Consider the following 20,081-nt stretch of genomic DNA (forward strand, 5'->3'; position numbering starts at 1 on the left):
CCCATAGCCCCTCCCCCCCCCTCCTCCCCACCACAGGAGGAGGAGCTAGAGAGGCGCGGGGGGGCGTGGCTGCGATGGTAGGCCCCGCCCCCCTCCTCTCCGCCAGCGAAGCAGAGCTCCTCGCTGTGGGAGGGGGAGCTGATGCTGTCAATGCCGCTGTCCCGATTGGCCGCCTTGCCCTCTGTGTGGGGCGGGGGGAGGGACAAGCGCTCGCACGTCGCATCTGATTGGCTGCTCCCCAGCTGCTCCTCATCCCTCGTCTCCATGGTAACCAGAGGGTCCAGGTGTCTCTCTGAAGCGCTGTAACCAGACTCCCGAGACAGACGCTTCTCTCGCGCTTCATCCTTAGCCTCATCCTCATCCTCATCCTCATCCTCCTCCTCCTCCTCCTCTGCTTGACCTTTGACCTCCGCCTCCGCCTCCGGGGGCGGGGCTGAGGATGACGACGGTGGAGGAGGTGACGGAGCTGGGAGTCTGAGAGGAACCACAATGATTTGTTCCCTACACACACACACACACACACACACACAGTCAGTACACACTATGTTACAAGTAGCAGAGTGTTACCAGTACTGGTGATATACTACCATCATTCTGGTATCAGTAAGCCAATCAGCATTCACCTTTCAAACTTCTCGATGAGCGACAGGACCCCCGCAGGGGGCGGACTCTCGGGGCCCCTCCCCTCCCTGGGGGAAGAAGGGAGGGGCTGACAGGCCAGGGGGCGTGGCCTCAATCCTGACTTCTGCTGCAGATAGGCCGGCTTGGGCGGAACTAGGAGAGAAAGAAGAGTTATCTACCACACCCCCACCACACCAGCATAACCAGTACACTCCCTAAATCAGCCCCCACCACACCAGAAACCAGTATACCCCCACCACACCAGCATAACCAGTACACTCCCTAAATCAGCCCCCACCACACCAGAAACCAGTATACCCCCACCACACCAGCATAACCAGTACACTCCCTAAACCAGCCCCTACAACCCCAGCATAACCAGTACGCTCCCTAAACCAGCCCCCACAACACCAGCATAACCAGTACACTCCATAAACCAGCCCCTACAACACCAGCATAACCAGAACACTCCCTAAACCAGCCCCCACAACACCAGCATAACCAGTACACTCCATAAACACCAGAATACCCAGTACACTCCGTAAAAAAACAGCATAACCAGTACACTCCCTAAACACCAGCATAACCAGTACACACTAGGGGGCCTGCAGGACCCGTTCCTCAGGTCCACAGCCTGGGGGGGTCGTGGTTTCAACTCAATATCTCGTTTGTATCTAGAATCAAAACTTTGTTCCCACTAAAGACTCAACGTCATCAGGCCGCTCTGCTGAGCCCAGAGCAGTTCAACAGAGACGCCTGGTCAGACACAGGCCACTCTGCTGATCCCAGAGCAGTTCAACAGGTTCACCTTCACCACCTCGTCACGCCACGGTCTCACGTGCATAGAACAGTGACCGTGGAGAACCAGTCACATTGCTCTGGAGATGATGCAGTGCTTCATTGTGGTGGATGATGGCTGCTTTAAGCAGCCTCACCTGGCTGAGTCAGACTGATAGTGGGGCTGCACACCTGTGGTGCGTTTTGCAATCCATGGTGACAGGTTAGACCATCTCCACACACACACACACTCAGAGATCTCCTGCATGGCAGCACGTTAGGTTCACATGGTCTCAGCAGGTAGAACCCCTGAGGCTGAATGGTTCTATGGTCAACACCTGTCTGTTTAGGGGCTGTGTACCCCACCCCCTAAAGCTGACCTCCTAACTGTACCCTAACCTCTGGAAGGGGGTCTGTGTTCCTTCTCATCCCATTGAGCAACAACATGAGGATGACAGTGGGATGATAAGAACCTCGTGGTTTGGGTCCCAGGGCAGGGCGGCTCCTGGTCTGAGCTGCTGGTCCTGAGAGGTGTGGGGATTCTTCTGGTTCTGGGGGCTCTGGCTGCACAGGGAGGGGTGGGGGTCCGGGGTCCTGGTCTTCAGAGCAGGAGGAGGAGGGGCCGGAGGGGTCCAGGGAGGGTGGGCCGGAGGGGTCGAGGGAGGGGGGGCAGGAGGGGTCGAGGGAGGGGGGGCTGGAGGGGTCGAGGGAGGGGGGGCTGGAGGGGTCCAGGGAGGGGGGGCTGGAGGGGTCCAGGGGGAGACTCTTTGACAACAAGCTGGGAGAGGAGGGACCTGGAGACAGAGAGAGACACAGTCTGTCAGACACGCAGGCAGACAGACAGACATGCAGACAGACAGACAGACAGACAGACAAACAGGCAGACTGACATGCAGGCAGTCAGACTGACGACACAGACAGACAGACGCAGACAGGCAGGCAGACGGACTGACAGATCTTCCTGTGGGCGAAACTCATAAAAAAGGCTGTAATGGTTACCCAGCAACCATGATAGACTTACTGAGCGACAGAGAGATGGTACTTAACACTCATACACGTGTGTGTGTGTGTGTGTGTGTGTGTGTGTGTGTGTGTGTGTGTGTGTGTGTGTGTGTGTGTGTGTGTGTGTGTGTGTCGACGCTGCTGACTAGCACATCTTCTATTGAAAACCTCCTTTCCATCGCTGCTGCAGCAACACCCCCCCTCACCCCCACCAGACCACGCCCACTTTACGGTTATCATCGATGTTCTCTCGCGACCACGAGCCGCAAATCACACACCTCACACCACGACGACAATTAGACCATATTGCTTATAATAAACCATTCGTATTAGAGAGAAAGGGAGAGAGAGAGCGAGAGCGAGCGAGCGCGCGCGAGAGAGAGAGAGCGTGAGAGAGAGAGAGAGAGAGAGACACACACACACACACACACACACACACACACACACACACACACACACACACACACACACATCTGTCAGTCGCGCTGAACATCTAGCCTCCACCATTGCGGCGAGATGTCGGTAAAACATCTGGGGCTCCGGAGTCGCTCCAGCCTCCATCCTATGTATTGAGAGTGACATGTCACGATCAGGATTGTGATACAGAGTGATAGAGTATTGACTCACCCCGCAGCAGACTGGTCTTGTCCATATACATCGCGCAGCAAAATACAAATCCTGTCATCAAACCAGTGGAGGGAGAACTGGTCTCCCGGTCGCTCCCACCACGAAACCCGCAGCGACCTCTCCAGTCCCGCTACACCACAGAGGATACACACCGACACATCATCTACAGAGATATATAATCTGGATCTATACACCGTGCTACATCCTCTAGATCTATAGAGATACACCAAGCTCCATCCGCTAGATCTATAGAGATACACCGAGCTACATCCTCTAGATCTATAGAGATAGACCGAACCGATCAGAGCGCTGCCCGCTGCTGGCGCCCAGTCAGCTGCATCACCGACACTAGGTCACCGCTAGGGGAGAGAGAGAGAGAGAGAGAGAGAGAGAGAGAGAGAGAGAGAGAGAGAGAGAGAGAGAGAGAGAGAGAGAGAGAGAGAGAGAGAGAGAATCGGTTCACTCTGATCAGAACGAGTCGTCACGTGACTGCTCCAATTCGGTTTCCTTGACAACTCATCCAGTGAATTAAATATCAAAATAAGATTATTGCTCAGGAGTGTTGAGTCGTATCTATTCTTATTAAGATGATAGCGCGCACACACACACACACACACACACACAATCTAGCCGCATTTTCATACTCCCGGCTCCTGCCCGCACTGCATTCTGGGACGGTGAGCCAGCTGTGAATACTGGGAGCTGCCCAGCACAACCACTGTCTTCTACTGGAGTTGCCCAGTACAACCACTGGTGTGTTTGTATTTTATCAACATCTGGTTGTGAAAATATATATAAATCAAATACCAGAATAAAAGGTATAAAAGGCTTTAATATTGAGAATATTATTTAATAGCGATACACTCATACCCACTTCTCTAACTCACCCGGTTCATCTATTACTCACCCCATCACTTCTCTAACTCACCCGGTTCATCTAGTAACTAACCCCATCACTTATTTAACTCACCTGGTTCACACTTAAGTCGTTGAATGATTGTTGCAGTATTGGTGATTGTATAGTTTTGAGATGGTAGTAGTACTGGTGATTCTATAGTTCTGTGGGGTCAGGTGAAGTACTGGTGATTCTGAGGTTGAGTGTGGGGTCAGGGGAAGTACTGGTGATTCTGTAGTTCTGTGGGGTCAGGGGAAATACTGGTGATTCTGTAGTTCTGTGGGGTCAGGGGAAGTACTGGTGATTCTGTAGTTCTGTGGGGTCAGGTGAAGTACTGGTGATTCTGAGGTTGAGTGTGGGGTCAGGGGAAGTACTGGTGATTCTGAGGTTGAGTGTGGGGTCAGGGGAAGTACTGGTGATTCTGTAGTTCTGTGGGGTCAGGGGAAGTACTGGTGATTCTGTAGTTCTGTGGGGTCAGGGGAAGTACTGGTGATTCTATAGTTCTGTGGGGTCAGGTGAAGTACTGGTGATTCTGAGGTTGAGTGTGGGGTCAGGGGAAGTACTGGTGATTCTGTAGTTCTGTGGGGTCAGGGGAAGTACTGGTGATTCTGTAGTTCTGTGGGGTCAGGGGAAGTACTGGTGATTCTGTAGTTCTGTGGGGTCAGGGGAAGTACTGGTGATTCTGTAGTTCTGCGGGGTCAGGGGAAGTACTGGTGATTCTGTAGCTTAGGTGTGGGGTCTCAGGTCTTTGCAGGCTGGAGGGGGTCCAATGGGGTGAGCCCATCTTCAGTAAGACGTGCTAGCGCCCAGCAGCCAAATGTGCCAGTAGATTGATGTATATATTAAGACAACATTAAGAATCACACTTTTACACTTTTATTCAATTAAACACTTTTATTCAATTAAAATTACTCTTAATAACTCAAACTGTGTGTTTGTCTGTGTTATTGTGTGTGTGTGTTATTGTGTGTGTGTGTGTGTGTGTGTGTGAAAATGTTATTGTGTGTGTGTGCATGTGTATGTGTGCGTGTTTGTTACTGTTTGGGATTGTGTGTGTGTCGGTGCGTCTCTGAATGTCTGCTTCTCAGACGGTACCGAGGCTGAGACAGCATTCAGGTGTCAAGGTGGCGTTGAGGAAGAGGACCAGTATGACCAGTATGACCAGTATGAAGGTGGTTGGTACATGGAGGGAAGGAGAGAGATAGAGTGAGACCATGTACACATCTCAACACACTTCAGACGGTCTTGGTAGTCAAACACGACACTCAAAATACACACATAGGCCTAGAAATCAGTATGTATATCCTAGTTTAAAGAACCCTTATATTAATAGTAAATAAATGACCAACAGGTCAGTAATGAGTATGTTAATCACACACACACACACCTGTCTCTCCTCCACCAGGAAGCTGTACACTTCGGGGGCGGGACAAAGAGTTTGAGGGGCGGGGCTAGTACATCGCTGGGAACGGGTACGTCTAGGAGGAGGGGCATCCTGCAACAGCAAAGCATTGTGGGAACTTTCTGTTGATGTGTCCAAAGGACCTGTAACACACACACACACACACACACACACACACACACACACACACACACACACACACACACACACACACACACACACACACACACACACACACACACACACACACACACACACACACACACACACAGAGTGGTGAGACATGAAGTCTCCTCTCTGAGTGGTGAGACAGGTAGGTATGGCTCATTAAATGCTAAAATGTATTTGTCCACGGTTTGTGTAGAATGGGCAGCGATAGCACAACAAGCTCCTGCAGTAGAGAACCTTGTGCAGAACCATCAGGTGGTCAGAGAACACAGAGGGAGCCTCTGAACAGCAGCTCAGATGTACTTCAAGTCACGGAGCTTCCAGAAAGGCCACAGAGAAAAGGTTTGGGGGGGGGGGGGGGGGTTGATACCTGTGCAAGATGGTGGCCCCTCTAGTTACCTCTGTCCGAGTGGTGAGACAGGTAGTTATACACTGAGTGGTGAGACAGGTAGTCACCTCTCTCTGAGCGGTGAGACAGGTTGGAGTTGGTATTGCTGCTGGAGTCTCGTCGTCTCTAAAGGTAAGACAGGTTTAACATGAGACTAGTGTGTTGATCTGGTCGTTGTGGTAACAACATGAGAATAGTGTGTCGTCGAGGTAACATGAGCGACGTAGAGTATGTCAAACCTCCTTTCTCCTCCACAAGTCCTCCTCTCCTCTTCTGCTCCTCCTCCTGCACTCTGTTGACACACACAACCCTTCTGCAGACAGACAGACAGACAGACAGACCGCTGTGTGAGTAGTCAGACAGATACCTGTGTGAGTGCAGACAGAGCGGTACTGTGATGGGAAAAATCTGTTTTCCCATTCCACCTTTGTGTGTGAGTGCAGTCAGACAGGTACCTGTGTGTGTGAGTGCAGTCAGACAGGTACCTGTGTGTGTGAGTGCAGTCAGACAGGTAGAGTCATTATTGACAGTGACCTAAGTTTCCGTAGCCACATGAAGGCAATCACAAAATCAGCTTTTTATCATTTAAAAAATATCACAAAGGTAAAAAACTTCATATCACTAGGAGACCAAGAAAAGCTTATTCATGCATTCATTACCAGCAGGGTGGACTAATGTAATAGTCTTTTTACTGGTCTCCCCCCAAAAAACTATCAAACCTCTCCAAATGATTCAAAATGCAGCTGCAAGGTTACTGACCAGAACCAAAAAAAGAGATCAAAATGACACCAGTTTTAAAATCCCTACACTGGCTACCTGTGACCTACAGAATTGATTTTAAAGCCCTTTTGCTTGTTTTTTAAATCACTAAATGGCCAAGGACCTCTGTATTTAGCAGACATGTTTAAAGTGTACACTCCCTCCAGAACACTTAGATCTGTAGTAAGATACCAACTGGTACAACCCAGTGCCCGCGCTAAGCAGGGAGAGGCAGCTTTCAGTTGCTCTGCTGTCCGTCTTTGGAACCGCCTGACCCTAGATATTAAGACTTCTCCCATCATCTCCATTTTTAAATCCAGATTGAAGACCAAGCTGTTTGCAGATGCCTTTCGCTGACCCACTCTTGCACCATTACCATCTTGCTCCATTACTCTAGCTTTTGTTTTTCTTACTTGTGTTGTGTCTTGTATTTTATTTTACTTTTTCATTTTATGTATTGTGTTTTGTATTTTGTTAATTTCCATATTTTTGTTTGGTTTAAACTATTTTAATCTATGCAATCATTTTACGATATGATATTTTAACTATTTTTATCTGAATTCTTTTCATGACTATGTTAAGCACATTGGGTTACCTTTCTGTGTACGAAATGGGCTATATAAATAAAACATGACTTGACTTGACTTGACCTGTGTGTGTGAGGGCCAGCTGGAGGCTGCGCTGGGTGTCTCTGAGCTGGGCCAGGACCAGCAGACTGTCCTGGGTCGGGTCTCTGTAGCGCAGGGCTGCTAGCACCAGGACCAGGACTCCCAGGGACCCCATGACCCTCCGAAGGAGCGCTACGTACCGGGTCACCAGCTCCTGTAGCGTTAGCATAGCATCACTACAGTACTACTACAGTACTACTACTGGGTCACCAGCTCCTGTAGCATTAGCATAGCATCACTACAGTACTACTACAGTACTACTACTGGGTCACCAGCTCCTGTAGCGTTAGCATAGCATCACTACAGTACTACTACAGTACTACTACTGGGTCACCAGCTCCTGTAGCGTTAGCATAGCATCACTACAGTAGTACTACAGTACTACTACTGGGTCACCAGCTCCTGTAGCGTTAGCATAGCATCACTACAGTACTACTACAGTACTACTACTGGGTCACCAGCTCCTGTAGGGATAGCATAGCATTACAGTATGATTACAGTAGGACTACAGTACTACTACCACCAGAACACCATTCTGGGTCACCAGCTCCCGTAATAGGGACATAGTTTTACAACCATAGTGTGAGTGAGTAAGTGAGTGAGTAAGTGATTGTAGGGTAGCTGTAGTACTAGATAGTATAAGATGTACTAACCATGTGTGTGTGGGTAGTAGTACTAGGAGTTGGTAGTAATAATAGTACTAACCATGTGTGTGTGTATGTGGGCAGTAGTACTAGGAGTTAGTAGTAATAATGGTACTAACCATGTGTGTGTGAGCAGGGTTGCTTGAGTCCATGACACACTGATAGATGAGTCGCTCCAGGTAAACATTAACACACACCAAGCCTAGTAACACCAACCTACACACACACACACACACACACACACACACACACACACACACACACACACACACACACACACACACACACACACACACACACACACACACACACACACACACACACACGATGAGGAGCAGAAGCAGGAGGAGGAGGAAGAGCAGCAGGAGGAACAAGAGGAGGAGCAGGGTACCTAGAGCGGGCGGTGCGGGGGGTGCAGGTGAGGAGGAAGGAGGTGCAGAGGCCAGCAGCGTTGTAGAGCCCGGAGCTGAGGGTGTGAGCCTCCAGGAGCACAAAGCTCTGCAGGAAGGAGATCCGGTTGAAGAGCTCAGACAGGACCACCTGCTGCTCCCTGGAGGAGTCCGTCACCTGGGAGTACAGCTCCCTCACCCCTACACAAAACATCATGTATTAAAAGGTGACATATTATACCACCCACCGGGTGTGAGTGTGATTAGCCGTTACAAGCCGTTTCGAAAATCTGCCTCTTCTGACATCACAAGTCTACCTAGATGTAAGATGGATAGATCAGTCTAAATTTTCAAAATGGCTTGTAACTGCTAATCACATTCACACCTGGTGGTATAATATGTCACCTTTAATCACAGCTCCCTCACACCTACACAATGTAATGTATTAATAAAAGCTCCCTCAACCCTCCACAACATGTGTTAACAGCTCACACACACACACACACACACACACACACACACACACACACACACACACACACACACACACACACACACACACACACACACACACACACACACACACACACACACACACACACACACACACACACACACATAGAATATCAGAAATATCTTTATGATAACTGTAATAGGGTGAGGACTACCCTGTGAGGACTCTCAGTCAGTGAGTGAGAGGGTGAGGACTCTGAGTCAGTAAGTTAGTCAGTGAGTGAGAGGGTGAGTACCCTGTGAGGACTCTGAGTCAGTGAGTGAGTGAGTGAGTGAGAGGGTGAGTACCCTGTGAGGACTCTCTGATGGTGTGCTGCAGCTCCTGTCCGTTGAGGAGGATCTGGTCCTGGGCCAGCAGGGCGGCATTTTGGGCCTCTAACAGGTCCTCAGTTAGCACCTTTGTGGAGCTCAGCTGCTCGGCAACGCTGGCAGACGCCTCAGTCAGGCTACACCCACACAAACACAGAAACATTCATACATACATACATATAAAAACATATATATATATATATATATATACATGCGTATGTAGGTACGTGGTACCAGGTAGGCCCTACTAGGCCTACCTGTGCATGGTGGTAGACCTACTGGCAGACCTACTGGGCCTACCTGTGCATGGTGGTACATCTACTGGGTTCTACCTGTGCATGGTGGTCTCGGCTCTGAGCTGCCAGGCCTCAGACTGCAGGAAGTGACAGATGGAGAGAGTGTGTGTGAAGAACTCTGTGAAGGCGTTGAACGCCACGGCGTCCATGTTGGCGGTACACTCGCTCAGCTCCGCCCCCTCTGGGCATGCTGGGAACTCACGGCCAGACCTGCAAGCCAAACGAGATAATTGTATCATGAAATAGACTTTGAAGAAACAGCATGATACCTTCAGTCATCGTAGGTCATCTGCCGAGTTAAATGTACACTTACACATGTTATTATATTTCTTCATCTTAGTTGCAGTCTGTTTGGATTATGGAGTCAGAGTCAGATACAGGACAGACCAGAAAGTGAAGCTTAATAAAGATCTCCCATGAAGTGAAATATATACATACCGACACACTAATGATGAATATATAAATATATGTATATGTATATGTGTATGTACGTACGTGTGTGCGCGTGTACGTGTACCTGTGCAGGTGACAGTGGGTGAACTTCAGCGCCATCCTGCTCTGCCGCTCCTCCGTCAGCTCGCGGCAGGACGCCTCGACGTCCGCCAGTGCACGAGCCCAGCATTCTCCGTAGCGCGGTTGGTTGGCGAGTCTGCGGACGTGGAGGAGCTCCGCTTGACCCTTCTCCGCCAAGCTGTCGGTCCCGTAGGAACCGGGAGAGCCAGCGGGCAGCAGCAGCAGCAGGTAGAGCACCACACGGGACCACATATTGCGGCTCTGGCGTCATCAGGGGTCTTGACCTACTATGACCTTTCATCTGGAACACCTGGACAGGTCACGGTTATGATTGGCTCTGGGTTCAAAGGGGCGGTGTTCGGCTCTTTATTCGGTCTGGAATATAAAACTGTTGGATTTACCCGATTGGGTACTATTCGGAAATGTTCATTTTGATTTGGTATTAATATTATATTGATATGAAAACGTAATAATCCGTTTTAGGCTTTACTGCTATGCATTAAAGGTTCCCACTCGAGAATTTATAAACAAAGCGACTTTGATTCTTACTCGTTCCTCGCTTTTTACAACAGGAGTACAAATGTATGCCTGTAACCGCGCCCGACGGGGTTTAAGAATCAATGTGGCTAACCAATTTGACGTCAACTCATTCGCTGTTTACAACTTCAAATCATCCAAACTTCAGACGCATCTTTCTTTATACGGACATCTCGCGTTGATACGTCTCTCCTCTCGATACTGAGGTTCTATAGATCTCGCGTTGTTTTCATCTAACGTCGTTGGGAACTGAAGCAGAGGGGGCGTGGTCTCGGGGTACCGGAGATGTTTTGGTTTTTTTTATATTAATATATTTATTTAAATAAAAATGGCCGCCGTTGAGCATGGAGAAGAGAGACTGTAAGTGGCATTTTACGTCAAAATACAAAAATATTACTAAATAAGACACCGCGCCACTTAAAGGGGGTGAACATTTCTGTTTTGTATTTGTGAATTGAGTAAAGTGCGTTGATATGTATCCCGGCGCGTCCCGCCGTGCGGTGCTACTGAGGCAGACTGGGAATACGTCACCAAGTTACTGCGAAGTCCTGCTTGTGTTTTTATCAAACTGTGGGTCAGTTCGCCCTCACAGCCTGGTCCCCGTGTCTGTTGGTGTGGGGGGTTGTTGGTCCAGACTCCGTCGGAAGTGGGACTCCGTGTAACATGACCCAGCGCGGAGTTAAGCTCATGTCAACACAGAGCAAATGCTCTGTTGTTGTTCCCCTCCCCTCTTTTACCCGCATCCTGCACCCTTAACCCCAGCCACCAGGCTAGTTAGCCACATAGTCCCCCAACGAAGCTAGCAGGTTAGTGGGACACAATGTCCCCTAACCCCAGTTAACAGGCTAGGCAGCCATAAAGCCCCCTTACCCCAGATAATAGGTTAGTTAGCCACATAGCCTCCTAAGCACAGCTAACAGGCTAGTAAGCCACATAACCCCATCTTACAAGGCAGTTAGCCATATAGCCTCCTAGCCCCAGCTAACAGGCTAGTTACCACATAGTCCCCAAACTCCAGCTAACTGGGTAATTTGCCACAAAGCCCTTATCCTCAGCTAATAGGCTAGTTAGTGATGTAAATTATTTTACTGTATGCTTCTTCTGGTGACAAGTTTCAAGCTAACACCAGTTATCAATGGTTTCTTCTCCACATAGTGGACAACACCATATAAGGTTTTATGAGTTTGTAGATAAGTTAAACACTACAAACACAAACCTCTTTTCCATTTCCGCCAAAGCCAAGACAGACCAAAGGTTTACCTGGCTAAATTAGAACCTGTAGGCGTGGCTTATTTACCATTCCGCCCACTTCCAATATAAACTGAATTCTTACCTGTGTTCGGGAAATGGTTCATGAACCACCTCCAGAACGCAAGCTTGTTTACCTTGTGTCTCTGTTGGAATAAACCATGTGTTGAACATTTACCACTCTCCAAGTCATACCTAGCCTGAAAAGACGATACTACAAAGGATCAAATTAGTTTTTAATTTAAGCCAAGCTATCAGGCTAGAAAGCCACATTACCCCAGCGAAAAGGCTCTTTAAGTTGGTACTGACTGAAGGTTGTTGGTTGCAGTACAATATACCATAATACCTACCATAATACTTCTAATACCTTTGTTTCAGCGCGGGCTCCGCTGCTGAGGAAGAACCTGACAAACGGACCCACAAAGAGCGTCACCATGACGACCTGCCGACAGGAAGCTCAGAGGCCGGTGATTCTCAGACGGGGACGGAGCCACAGACCCAGGTGAGAACAAGTGAAGGGAGAACACAGCCTGACCTCAGACTAGACGGTGTGTGGTGTGTAGGCTGAGTGTGTGTTGGGTACACTGACTGGTTTGTTGTGTAGACTGAGTGTGTGTTGGGTACACTGACTGGTTTGTTGTGTAGACTGAGTGTGTGTTTGGTACACTGAGTGTGTGTTGGGTAGACTGAAGGTAGAGTTATGGTTGGACGTTGACGCAACACAATGACCATGCAGTCGCTTCAACGCAGTGAACCTGTTTTGGTTCTGCATCAGGTTTACGTTAGCGGACCAATCACAGCCCTTGGTGCTGCGTCGCCTCTACAGAACGTAATGGGTCCGTAAACCCCCTTGCGTTGTGTCGACGTCCAACCATAACTCTACCTTGAGTGTGTGTTGTGTAGACTGATTGTGTGGTGTGTAGAGTGAGTGTGTGTTGTGTAGAGTGAGTGTGTGGTATGTAGAGTGAGTCTGTGGTGTGTAGAGTGAGTGTGTGTTGTGTAGACTGACTGGTTTGTTGTGCAGGTGTCAGAGCCGGAGGCGGGGCCATCTGAGTCCAGGTCCGGGGCGGTCCGGTCCGCAGACCCCCGGCCGCGACGCTCGGTGATGCGGGACCGGGGCCCGCTGTATGAGGACCCCTCTCTGCCGGCTGGCTGGACCCGCAAACTCAAGCAGAGGAAGTCCGGCCGCTCGGCCGGAAAGTACGACGTCTACCTCATCAAGTAAGCCACGCCCACGCCCTTAAAAGAAGCAGTGTGTCTGTCGCATCGCTTGGCCATTTCAACATTGCTGATCCTCATGATCGTACCCAGTGGATCCAGAATTTTTTTTTTTTTCGCTTTGTTTATTACCAAAGCAAACACAAAAAACATAAAAAATATATGTATATATGCCAAACCAGCACCCGTGACCCACTAAATCAGTTATCCAAGCCCGCTCCCTTAACCTCTTCGTCCTGACATGACCTTTAGCACATATTAAAGCCACTGTTTCCTTCATGACAGACAATTCCAACCTTATAGTTTAATACAAAATTCTTAGTTTGTTTGTGTATGAAGTGAATGTTTGTGGTGAATATTGATGTGATATTAGTGTGTTGTGGTGTTTGTGGTGAATATTGATGTGACATTAGTGTTAGTTGTGATGTTTGTGGTGAATATTGATGTGATATTAGTGTGTGTTGTGATGTTTGTGGTGAATATTGATGTGATATAAGTGTGTGTTGTAATGTTTGTGGTGAATATTGATGTGATAATAGTGTGTGTTGTGATGTTTGTGGTGAATATTGATGTGATATTAGTGTGTGTTGTGTGTAGTTCGGAGGGCAAGGCGTTCCGCTCCAAGGTGGAGCTGATGGCGTACTTCCAGAGAGTGGGGGACGTCACTAGCGACCCCAACGACTTCGATTTCACCGTCACAGGGAGGGGCAGCCCGTCCCGCCGTGAGAAACGTCCTCCAACCAAGACACCCCGGGCCGCTAAACCCTCCCCGCGTCGCCGTGGACGACCCAAAGGTAATGTTCCCATGACAAGATGTGTGTATGTATATATTTATAAAGATGTGCATGTGTGTGCATGTATACATGTACATAATATATTGTATATATGTATGTATATCTATATGTATATGTGTATATATATATATATATATTGCTATAAGAAGTGTACACTATAATACTCTATGATACTCTAATGATCAACTGATCTATCGATATTTGTGTTTTTTACGTGAATCGGCCCTAAAAAATCCATATCGGTCGATCCCTTGTGTACACTGTAGCACTCCATAAGAAGTGTACACTATAGCATTCTATAAGAAGTGTACACTATAGTATTCTATAAGAAGTGAACTCTCTGTGTCTTCAGGGAGCGGCAAGGCGCGGCGCTCCACCGAGGGCGTGGCCATGAAGAGAGTTGTGGAGAAAACTCCAGGGACGCTCCTCGTCAAGAGACCTTCTGACAAGACCGACTCCACGGCCAGCACCAGTACTTCAGCCTTAATGGTACCACCTGCCCGTCTGTCTGTCTGTCTGCCTGCCTGTCTGTCTGTCTGTCTGTCTGTCTGTCTGCCTTTCGTACACCTAGTGAAGTGGAAAAGCCCACCAGATGAATGTTTCCTAATGCCCACATGATAAATGAGTCCTCACGGTCTCTCTCCCCACAGCTCCAACACCATTAGGCAGAGAGGCTGATAGGCCAACTGGGGAGACAACGTTTAAATATACAACAACATATATGTATATACTATATAACGATATATATGGACATACAAGTGTCTGTCTCAAGAAGCTTTATACGTGAAGTGGCTTGAGTTCAACAGTTGAACATGGTGCTGCTGCCCTCTAGAGGACTGGTGGATGACCTCCATCAGGTCTCCATCATAGCCTACCCATTTAAAGTGGGCTTACTGATTTTACTTACTAAAAGATAAGTCTCACGAATAATATACTAGCTAAAATACAAGGTTACTCATTCATCAACTTGGTTATTCTATCAAGTGAGTACGACTATGGACAACAGAACACATAATATATAATATTACAAACTATGACTTTCGTAATAATATCATTCCAAACTTCAGCGGTCGCTTTTTAATCTTTTAGCAAGCTTTGGTCGGTTTCTAAAATGAGGGCATGACCTGCTAAAGAAGAGTACAAATATACTCCGACCTTATCAACAAACAAACAGACACCTCAAACACACGTCTAAACACATGACAGCCACAGCATCGTAGTACATGATGCTGAGGCTGCTGATTGGCTGACATGGCGTGATGTTCTACTCCTTGTAGGTGGTCACCAAGTCGCGTCCGGGAAGGAAGAGGAAGTCCGAACAGGAAGTGGCGCCTCCCCAGACGGCCCCAAAGAAGCGCGGCAGGAAGCCAGCCTCAGCCAGTGCGTCAACATCAGCGTTACCCGTGGCAACCACTGGACCCGGAGGCTCTTCAGCAGGAAGCTTTGCAGCGGCCATATTGGCTGCAGAGGCCAAGCGAAGGGCTGCCAAAGAAAGCACGTCCAGAGCCGTCGTCCAGGAGACGGCTCTGCCAATCAAGAAGCGCAAAACCAGAGAGACCATGGAGGACTTTGACAAGGTGGCAGCTCCTGTTGCTACGACGACACCCAGCGGCCTGGGCCATGGTGCTGCTCCAAGCACCTCCGAGCCACTTCCTGTCGGCCGGTCAGAACCACTTCCTGTCGGACGATCAGAGCCACTTCCTGTCGGCCGGTCAGAGCAGCTTCCTGTCGGCCGGTCACAGCCACCTTTTGTCGGCCGGACAGAGCTACTTCCTGTCAGCCGGTCAGAATCACTTCCTGTCGGCCGGTCACAGCCGCTTCCTGTCGGACGTTCAGAGCCACTTCCTGTCAGCCATTCAGGGCCACTTCCTGTCGGCCGTTCAGAGCAACTTCCTGTCAGCCGGTCAGAGCCGCTTCCTGTCGGCCGGTCAGAGCAGCTTTCTGTGAGGGATGCCGTTCAGCCCCAGGAGCGCCAGAGCCCTACCGATAGTCAAAAGAGGAAGGATCGCACTCCACTCAAACACCCCTCCCACCACCGCCCTGCTCCACCCAAACACAAACCTCAGCCGCCCCAACCACCTCCACCCTCACCACAGTCTGAGACCCCACCCACATCACAGGTCACACCTCTGCCCCACCCTGTTCCCCTGACCCAGCCTACTAGACCTCCACTGCACATACAGAGCACACCCACAGTGCCCACAAGCCCCACCCCTCTCCGGCCTCCATCAAAAACAATCCACTCCAGACACCAACCTCAGTCCAGACAGCCCCCGCCTCTCCCACAGACTCATCAGACCCGCCCCCAGCTTATCCCTCAACAAACACAGCCCCGCCCCCAACTTCTGCCCCGCCCCCAGCTACAGCCCCGCCCCCAGGTCATCCCTCAGCAAACACAGCCCCGCCCCCAGCTACAGCCCCGCCCCCAGCTACCACCACACACCCAGCCACGCCCACAGCGCCCAGGTGACCAGCAGGCACAGAGCCAGCAGGTGTGTCCCACTGCCAGCCTGACTGCCCCCCGACCCCGCCCCCTCAGCCTGGCCTCAGGGTGGGAAGGGCGGCGGGAGGGTGTCGGGGTGGAGGGGAGAGCAGAGGCTCCGCCCACGTTGGACACCAGGGAGACGTCAAGCCCGCCTCCAGCAGGAAGCAGCGAGCCCGTGGACTCTCGGACTGCTGTCAGTGAACGGGTCAGCTGATTGGTTAAGGATCCCTGATTGACGCGTTAGCAAGTCCGCTGATTGGCCAGGCTGAGCAGTCACTGGGATTGGTTGTGCTTTGTCTCCGTCTGTATCTGGAGGTCCTGTAGAACTACAGAACTGGATCACCATGGAGATGAGAGGACCACGGAGATGAGATCACCACGGAGACGAGATCACCACAGAGATGCGATCACCACAGAGATGAGATGACCACGGAGGGGGGCAAGGGTGACGATGTGGACTGTGTACATAACGACAAGGCAGCTGTTGGGAAGGGGTACTAGTTAGAAACCATGCATACTGACACCTAGCTTCCACAATATAACCCCCTTTTGTACCTTTTTTAAGCTTGTTTAGATTCTGGTCTCTATACTCAGCTTCAGCAGAAAGATGAGTGTGTGTGTGTTTATTTGAGTTTGGAATAGGGTTAGGGTATAGGGTATGCAATGGACCATACGTCATGTTTGTCACCATTAATAGAGAATCTCACGTCTTCAACTGATATAGTGTCTGGTTAATGTCATCAGACGATATCGTGTTTGGCTATTGTAGCTGTCAAGCTGTAACTGAAGATAGTTTAGGACACGCTGAAGACATCTGTACCTTGTTCTGCTGATAGGATCTGGGAAAGGTTTGATAGAGCTTGGGGAACCAACGCTAACACCTGGGGCTTCTGAGACTCTGCTCGGAGACAAAGATTTCACTTTTGGTTGAGGACGTCGGCAATAAAAGAAAATGGTGTTACGCTTACAGATGGTGACATTTGTAGAGCTTGTCCTTTTAATTTTAGTTTGTCTCATTGTCAATTTGGTTGCTCCCTTGTGGTAGCTGAAGTAACTGCAATTTTTCCAAAAATTCATAGATGCTGCTTTTCCACTGGCATGGATATATCAACTGTAACTTACCTTGACTTTAATGTACTCTTTAATGTACCTGTACTCTACGATACAGTAGTGTACTCTAGTGTTCTGTACCTGTACGATACAGTAGTGTACAGTACTTTAGTGTACTCTACCACACTGTACTGTACTCTAGTGTACTAGACTCTAGTGTACTGTACTCTAGTGTACTGAACCACACTGTACTGTACTAGTGTTCTGTACCTTTACTGTACTATAGTGCACCGTAGTGTATTGGACCATGAACAAGTCTCCATCATGTAAAACTGAAGCTCCTCTAAAGCATAGTACTACCGCATAGTGCAGCGTGTGTCCAACTGATGATGGAAAAGCAGCATCTCTGGGTCTGGGTTCCCACAAGGATATTTTAATTCTGGCCAATGCAACAGCATATTGCATCTAAATCTACAAAGGTAACGTTTTGGTTAACTTTATGCAAATGGTATTGTTTGCAACAGGATAAGCGATTCAATTGAACAAACAACACTCTGCTAAACACTGTGCTAAAAAATGGCCTCGTTTTTAGCACTAACGTTGGGCACACCATGAGCAGGCTGGGGCATGGATTGTGGGCTGACCGGATTCTGCTTCATGTTAAAGAAAAAAGACAATCAAGTTCCCTCATTTCCACCACATTGTTACAGGCCTGCTTGACGTTCTGTTGCGGTTCTCAGTCTCATCTGTCAGGCTGCAGCTCAGTGTAGCCACACACATTATTTAACCTGTATCCTCTGCAGTTGTACCAGTGGGACCTGGTCTGTCTGGGTAGGATCCTACGGCCCATTAGCCTTGTGAGACCACCCCGATATTCAAGTTTGCGCTTCGCAATGAATTTCAGTCTTGCCTTGGTTGGGTAGAAATAGATTTGGACAAATGAGCACAGCCTTAAGTTGTTCAAGAAACGACAGCCAATCGTAAGACAACCAAGAGATGCTCATGCCCTCTCTGCTCTTGGAAGCAAAACCAAATCCTCTGGGAAAGCCTTACATGCTAATTTCTGTTCATCTTTTAGTGTCGTAATTCAGTCTATTTCGGCGGAAAGAAAAGTGTCGACTTCTACCTTTCCCTCGGCCGCCATTGTTTTTTAAATCCGGCAGGCTGCGGCGCTCCTTGATTGGTCATGACCTGCCTCCCCTAAGCGCTGATTGGTCCTTTTCATTTGAGTATTTATGGGAGGCCGGAGGCCAGACTGATGTGCAGTAGCCAGCAGAAGGCAGTCTCACAGGGATGATGGCTGAAATACTCCAGCTCAGTCTGATATGCTTCAGTTCACATCTTGTGTTTTATTGGCCAGCTAGTACATGATGGCTCATGCAAACGTTGTTGAAGTCCTATTAAAAACTTCCTCATTAAAGAACATCTTGACAGACTGGATATGGAAGTGTCATTCCATACGGCCCTGGTTCCCAGCATCCCAGATTCAGATCTTCAGAGGATTCTGGTCTTATTGGACTATCTCTGTCTGTATAGGACTCTGGTCTAACTCTGTCTATATAGGACTGGTCTTACTCTTTCTCTATAGGACTGGGGTCTGAGACAGTTCTAGCAGGGTTCTGAGACAGTTCTAGCTGTTTTCCTAGTTGGGATCAAGGAGGTTCTGTTACTTGCTGCAGCCTCCAGACTGACCGGTTTATCCCAGGTAGTGTATCGTCCTATCCATTTAAACCACATAGCAATAGTTTTTTTTACTTTCATGAATGTCATTATAAATAGAAGTGTGTTTGCATGGTGTGTACTTTCCTTTCATTTCTAGATTAATTCTACTTGTTTTTTCTGCCCAACATCATGAAGTCCGTCAGGGTCTCGGGACTTGAAGAACTCTCCTGTTTCGCTCCTCTGGTTGGACTTCCACCTCACCTCAAGCCTGCATCTAAACGTCTGCAATGGCTCTGTTGGACGGGTGGTGGGTGGGTGTTACTAGCAGCATACTCATTCCTCGGGTAACCCTTGATGTTTGAATCCTGTTGAAGCACTTTAGTAGATATTTCAACGCTTGTTATCCAGGTCTGGTTAGTTAAGCTTTTGTCCATCTCATCATCTTTTATGTGAGTGTGCACTTTATAAAATGTTTGCAAAATTGTCATTGACTGTATTTAATCTGAGTATTGGCCATCTTTTTCATCTGTGAAGTTGACAGTAGCTTAACCACAAATTACTTTTGGACATGGTTTGGTGTTTGGCCTGTAACGGACAGCCTATAGCACATGATGCGACTCCTGTTTTATTGGCTCTTAGGAAATGGTACGCCACCTCTAAACAATCCTCACCTGTTGTTCCACTGATTACAGTGTCATCATTATCATATATGAGTGTCGTTATTAATTACAGTGTCATTATCATATATGAGTGTCGTTATTGATTATAGTGTCATTATCATATATGAGTGTCGTTATTGATTATAGTGTCATTATTCGTCATGAATACTACTATCGATAAGACTGCAGTCCAATGTTTTCATGAAGTCTAAAGCAAAACCGTGTTTTATCATGGAGCATCCGTTTTGTAGTTGAATGGCTCCGAGCCAGAGTACTCGTTTTTAATACATGTCAATTCAGTTACCTATTCATTCAACATTATGTATTCCTAGGCTTTATCCTACCCAAATTGCTATATAGCACTGCTATATCATATGATAACGGCATAAGTACAACTCATGTCAGCTACCTAATTAGCCAGCTTGCAACTCACCACAATCCTGTGGGTCTTCTCTTT

The 20,081-nt window shown here is 48.5% G+C and overlaps 3 protein-coding genes across 5 annotated transcripts in view; 1 reads left to right on the forward strand and 2 right to left on the reverse strand.

Moving 5' to 3' along the window:
* The window catches only part of fgd1 (FYVE, RhoGEF and PH domain containing 1), a gene marked incomplete at both ends in the record, with an annotated part of 10,722 nt that extends 7,664 nt beyond the window's left edge, over positions 1-3,058 (reverse strand). The window contains 5 exons of the mRNA XM_084479757.1: positions 9-311; positions 396-501; positions 624-774; positions 1,872-1,997; positions 3,028-3,058. Coding sequence (XP_084335883.1) covers positions 9-311; positions 396-501; positions 624-774; positions 1,872-1,997; positions 3,028-3,058 — 717 coding nt within the window. The remainder of the gene's footprint in view (positions 1-8; positions 312-395; positions 502-623; positions 775-1,871; positions 1,998-3,027) is intronic.
* Positions 3,059-4,913: 1,855 nt separating this feature from the next.
* Positions 4,914-10,233, reverse strand: LOC311359427 (uncharacterized protein). Of its 2 annotated transcripts, none has more exons than XM_084479444.1 (10): positions 9,976-10,233; positions 9,495-9,668; positions 9,142-9,299; positions 8,343-8,541; positions 8,071-8,167; positions 7,290-7,461; positions 6,120-6,193; positions 5,949-6,006; positions 5,310-5,467; positions 4,914-5,022 (listed from the first exon to the last, which is right to left on the reverse strand). In XM_084479444.1, exons 1-10 carry the CDS (start codon positions 10,221-10,223, stop codon positions 4,957-4,959), a joined length of 1,404 nt encoding a protein of 467 aa, XP_084335570.1. In that variant the 5' UTR covers positions 10,224-10,233; the 3' UTR covers positions 4,914-4,956. The 2 variants fall into 2 exon arrangements, with proteins under 2 accessions (XP_084335570.1, XP_084335569.1); XM_084479443.1 differs by having other exon boundaries at positions 5,892-6,006.
* A 522-nt stretch (positions 10,234-10,755) lies between these two features.
* On the forward strand, positions 10,756-19,588 carry mecp2 (methyl CpG binding protein 2). Of its 2 annotated transcripts, none has more exons than XM_084479432.1 (6): positions 10,756-10,868; positions 12,135-12,258; positions 12,781-12,977; positions 13,572-13,768; positions 14,121-14,257; positions 15,046-19,588. In XM_084479432.1, the coding sequence occupies exons 1-6, from the start codon at positions 10,837-10,839 to the stop codon at positions 16,465-16,467; spliced, it is 2,109 nt and encodes a 702-aa protein (XP_084335558.1). In that variant the 5' UTR covers positions 10,756-10,836; the 3' UTR covers positions 16,468-19,588. The 2 variants fall into 2 exon arrangements, with proteins under 2 accessions (XP_084335558.1, XP_084335559.1); XM_084479433.1 differs by lacking the exon at positions 10,756-10,868 and adding an exon at positions 10,927-11,186 and having other exon boundaries at positions 13,556-13,768.
* The last annotated feature ends 493 nt before the right edge of the window (positions 19,589-20,081 follow it).

The sequence above is a fragment of the Micromesistius poutassou genome (assembly GCF_964030765.1).
Source record: "Micromesistius poutassou genome assembly, chromosome: 15".
Classification (NCBI taxonomy): domain Eukaryota; kingdom Metazoa; phylum Chordata; class Actinopteri; order Gadiformes; family Gadidae; genus Micromesistius; species Micromesistius poutassou.